Below are 4807 nucleotides of genomic sequence, written 5' to 3'. Positions count from 1 at the left end.
AATTTTAATGTTATTATAGTCTTATTTTATAACTCATATTTTATTTAAAGTTTTTTAAATCAAATCAAACTTTAAAAATCATGAATTGAATTAAGTCAGATTAATTTTTTAATATCAATTCAAGTTAAAAAATTTATTCTAGTCGAATTGAATCTTATCCATTCCTATGTAATATAATATTGTAGAGAAGTCGTTTTCGCCATCTAGTTTTGAAAATCCTATGGGTTTGAAAGGGCTTATTTTTGAAGTCACCAAGCAACAAAGCCGAAACTAAAAGCCAAAACCATGGGCTGACAAAGTTAACACTTTCTCAAACCTAAACAAAACCGGCTGCTCCGCTCTCTGAATCCTTTGTACACTGCCTTATAATCGGTTTCTTCATCTATATAGAGTAGTGGAAAAAATAATTTTTTCATATAAAATATCTATCTATTAATTTTAAGTAAATTTTTTTATTGATTTAATGACATCGTATATTTATAGATTATTATTCATTTACTTGATGACGTCACATCATACAATTGAGATTTTTTTATTTGTTTGAAAATACTATATAGTCATAAAATTTTATATTTAATTTGAATACTTATAAAATATATGATGTTTTTAAATTAATATTATACAATTCACCTTAAAAAAAATAATCCTCAAATTATATTATATTAAGAATTAAAAATTTTCACGTCCATTTTGCCCCTTATAATCTCCTTTCTTCTCTTTTTGCCTTCATAAAATGGTTGTCTCTTTTTGCCTTCATCTGTTCCATTATTCTGATTCCTTTAAACTATTTGCAGCCTTTTCTTTCTTCCTTTTGTGTTGAAGAAGAAGAAGAAAAAGCTTTCAGCTTTAGGTGCCTGTTGATTGTTACAACTCAGTTGCAGCCAGTTCTTTACTGGGTATGTCTCCTTTTCCAGTTTTATCACTTTTATCAATTGCCTGTTAGGAATGTAGGGAGAATTAAAGTGGGAAATAGTGGCCAATGCACCGGGTGTTTGAGATCTCTGATAATTGTTGTAAAAAGCTTTGTTGTTTTATTGCTCTTCTCAATGGAAACTAGTGGTGGTGTGTTTTCTGGGATTGGTCCTGGACTTTTAGGTCTTGAAATGCCATTAAACCCACAAATTCATCCTCATCAACAACAAGAACAATCTAGGAATCCCCCAACTGCCCAAAACTTGCCTCAATTTCATAGTAATACCCCACAAATGGTTGTTTTTTCTTCTCATCGTGAAACCGACCACTCACTGCACCAGCAGCAGCCTGTTAAACAAGGCTACCCTATTGGTTCCAAGGCCAAGCAACAGTCCCCTCTGAGTGATGAAGATGAACATGGGTTTAACCCTGATGATGGCTTTGCTGCTGATGCCAAGAGAGAGGCTTCTCCATGGCAAAGGATGAAATGGACTGATAGCGTGGTTAGGTTTCTTATAATGGCGGTTTATTATATCGGAGATGAAGGTGGATCAGAAGGGAATATATCGGATCCTACTGGCAAGAATAAGGTTGGTGGTGGATTATTGCAGAAGAAAGGGAAATGGAAGTCGGTTTCGAGGGCTATGATGGAGAAAGGGTTTTATGTTTCACCACAGCAATGTGAAGATAAGTTCAATGATTTGAACAAGAGGTATAAGAGGGTTAATGATATACTTGGTAGAGGGACTGCTTGTAAAGTGGTGGAGAATCAAAGCTTGCTTGATTCCATGGATTTGTCTCCCAAATTGAAGGAAGAAGTTCGGAAATTGCTGAATTCTAAGCACTTGTTTTTCAGGGAAATGTGTGCTTATCATAACAGTTGTGGCCATGGTGCTGGGGCTTCTGCTGCTGGTGCTAATCAGTCACCGGAGGTGGCTACTGAGATATCACAGGTTCAGCACCAGCAATGTCTCCATTCGTCCGATAATTCTCAAATTGTCGGAAATTTAGGTGGAATTGAGACAGAGTCATCGAAATTGGCTAAAGTAGACAGTGAAGAAGAGGATGAAGATGAGGATGACGGTGACAATGAGGACGGTGATGAAGATGATGATGATGATGATGGGGCAGTCGATGGTCACTCAAGGGGGAAGCAAGATGATGAAGATAACCGTGGAAAGCCTTCTCGTAAAAGGCCAAGAAAGGGAGCATATGCAATGTCACCAACGCCAATGATTCAACAATTGAGCTGTGAAGTTATGAACGTGATGCAAGACGGGTCGAAGAGTGTCTCGGAAAAGAAGCATTGGATGAAAATGAGGCTGCTGCAATTGGAAGAGCAGCAAGTCAGCTACCAATACCAAGCATTCCAGCTGGAGAAGCAAAGGCTCAAGTGGTTGAAATTTAGTGTCAAGAAAGAAAGGGGAATGGAGAGAGCAAAGCTTGAGAACGAGCGAAGGCGGCTCAAAAACGAGAGAATGGTGCTGTTTCTTAGGAAGAAAGAGTTTGAAGTGTTTGATCTTCATCAGCCTCAGCCCTTACCTCAACCTCATATGCATTCTTGTAACAACATCTAACATATCTGGATGAAAAAACTAAACATGTGAAGGGGGGTCACATAAGATAGAGATTTTAGAGTTTATATAAGATATAGAGACTGACTATATCATAAAGTGTTCTGTCAAAAATTTGGTTACGAAAATCTATGTTCTCAAACATATGAATTCTATATTTGATTTGTTCTCTTGAATTTTGCTTTGTCTATCAGTATTGAGGGTTTCGGCTCACATTTCAGTTGTATTTATACACGGGCCAATGGACATGGCCAGGTTTTAGTTGTTCCGATCTTGACTTTTGAGAATTTATTACCTCAACCTCGATTTTAGAGGAGTCTCATCAGATGAGCAAAATTAGTTTTGACTAAAAAAATGATTTTTTCGATTCGGTTCAATTAAAAAAGTTCGACTTAAATTGATTTCGAGTGTTAATTTTATAAATTCGACTCAAAAAAAATTTAAGTTCAAGTCGTATTATAAAATATAACTCAAATAATTCAAAATTTTTAATAATTAATTTAGATTTAAAATTTGATTCGAGTTTCTTAACTTTGTATGGTATATGTACCTCACATATGAAAAAAAAAACATGAAGAAATATATATGTAATGTATATGGTTATATAAAAACCATTTAAATTGAAATCAAATAGTATCATAATATTATAAATGTTTACAATTAAATTTAAACGAAAACTCGACTCGATTCAAAAAACACTTTTAAATTAAATTTGAATTATAAAATATGATTAATCAACTCAAATAACTGATTTTTTTTACTCGACTCAACCTTAATCTCATCCCTCTAAACCCTATCAAACTTGATATCATTTTGAGATTCACTAAACAAAACTTAAGATTCTATATAAAAAACACAAACAAAAATATGAAAGGGCGAGGAAATAAAACCAACAAAAAATTCATTAAATTAAAAATTAAGATTAAAAAAAGAACATGCAAAAAGAAAAGTAAAAAAGTGAGAAAAAAAAAATAAAATCCCAAAACAATAGATGAAAGAGGCAAGAAGACTCACCTTTTGAGTAGGGTGGTTTCCAATGATTGAAAAACATTTTTCAATAATCTCAACATTAAAGAATTTTCTCTTGGTGGAGTAAAAGATATAACTATTAGATCTGACGATGAAAGAAAAAGATATAATTTTATTTCGATTTAATTTGACGGTGAAAGAAAAAGATAAAAAAAATCAACTTAGATTCATAAACAGCGGAGTGTTTTCAAAGAAATAAACAACTAATTCGAAATTAGAAGACTTAAAAGGTGTTGTTCGAAACTTTTGGAGTTACATGATAATTGAAGAGAATGATTAGTGCGTTGGTAGAGATGTACTTTTAGGGATTTAAAATTGATAGTAGAGCGACTGGAAAAAGGGAAATGAGAATTAAAAAAGAAATACGATCTTTTATAGTAAAATATTTCGTAAAATAATTTTTTATTCTAAATCTGACATGTCTCGTCATGAATCTAACTTTTAAAGGAAAAAAATTGATGTTATAAAATTGAGGTAGGTCAAGAATGAGTCTGCAACAAACATTACATATGGATATACACCAATATAAAATAGAGTACAATTTACAGATGATCATTAAACTATGATAAAACGATCCTTTTAGTCAATTATTTTTTAAAAATTATAAAATAAACATTAAATTTTAAATTTTGTTAAAAATATAAGCATCAAACCTTAATTATCGTTATGAGGTAATGTAACTTTTTAAATTAATAAACTATCTTATTTAGTCCATCAAATATGACTAAATTTTTATTTTGATAATTTTTCAATGTTTTAAGAAATAATTTCAAAAATAAAAAAGAATTTAATTTTAAAAAATATACTAATTTCACAATTTAATTTTAAAATTATAAATATATTCTTAAAATTATATTTAAACGTATTAAACAAAAGTTAAATAATTGAATTACATTGTTTAACAAAAAAGTTGCCTTCACTTTCTGATAATTGAAATTGTTGAATCTCAAAAAATCATAAATTATAAATTTTACAAATTTAATTATAATTGAATAGAAAATATTTATAAAATAGTTTGATGAACTAAAAAATTCATAAAGTTATAATTTTAAAAATGAATATAATTTTAAAAATGAATTGTGAATTCTACATACATTTAAAAAAATAGAATTATCATTTAGAATGAAAAATATCAAAAATAAAATTTTAGTTACAATTGATGGTGAAATGGTGAAATGAATTTTTTTTAATTTATTATGTCGCTTCATTCATTTAAAGACCGTTAAAAATGCAGTATTCATTTTACAAAAAAAATTAAGGTAAAAGGGTACCATACGCCCTTATACTTTTTC

The 4807-nt window shown here is 30.5% G+C and overlaps 1 protein-coding gene across 1 annotated transcript; it reads left to right on the top strand.

Moving 5' to 3' along the window:
- Nucleotides 1–761: 761 nt before the first annotated feature.
- On the top strand, nt 762–2662 carry LOC120171233. Its single transcript, XM_039178973.1, has one exon. The coding sequence runs from the start codon at nt 1047–1049 to the stop codon at nt 2487–2489; it is 1443 nt and encodes a 480-aa protein (XP_039034904.1). The 5' UTR covers nt 762–1046; the 3' UTR covers nt 2490–2662.
- Nucleotides 2663–4807: the final 2145 nt, after the last annotated feature.

This window comes from Hibiscus syriacus, unplaced genomic scaffold, assembly GCF_006381635.1.
Source record: "Hibiscus syriacus cultivar Baekdansim isolate YM2019G1 unplaced genomic scaffold, ASM638163v2 tig00111817_pilon, whole genome shotgun sequence".
Classification (NCBI taxonomy): Eukaryota; Viridiplantae; Streptophyta; class Magnoliopsida; order Malvales; family Malvaceae; genus Hibiscus; species Hibiscus syriacus.
The sequence above is the reverse complement of the archived record's forward strand: the minus strand, read 5'-3'. Positions and strand labels throughout refer to the sequence as shown.

Coding starts and splice junctions, on each gene's coding strand:
- LOC120171233 (XM_039178973.1), top strand. CDS start 1,047: ATGGAAACTAGTGGTGGTGTGTTTTCTGGGATTGGTCCTGGACTTTTA.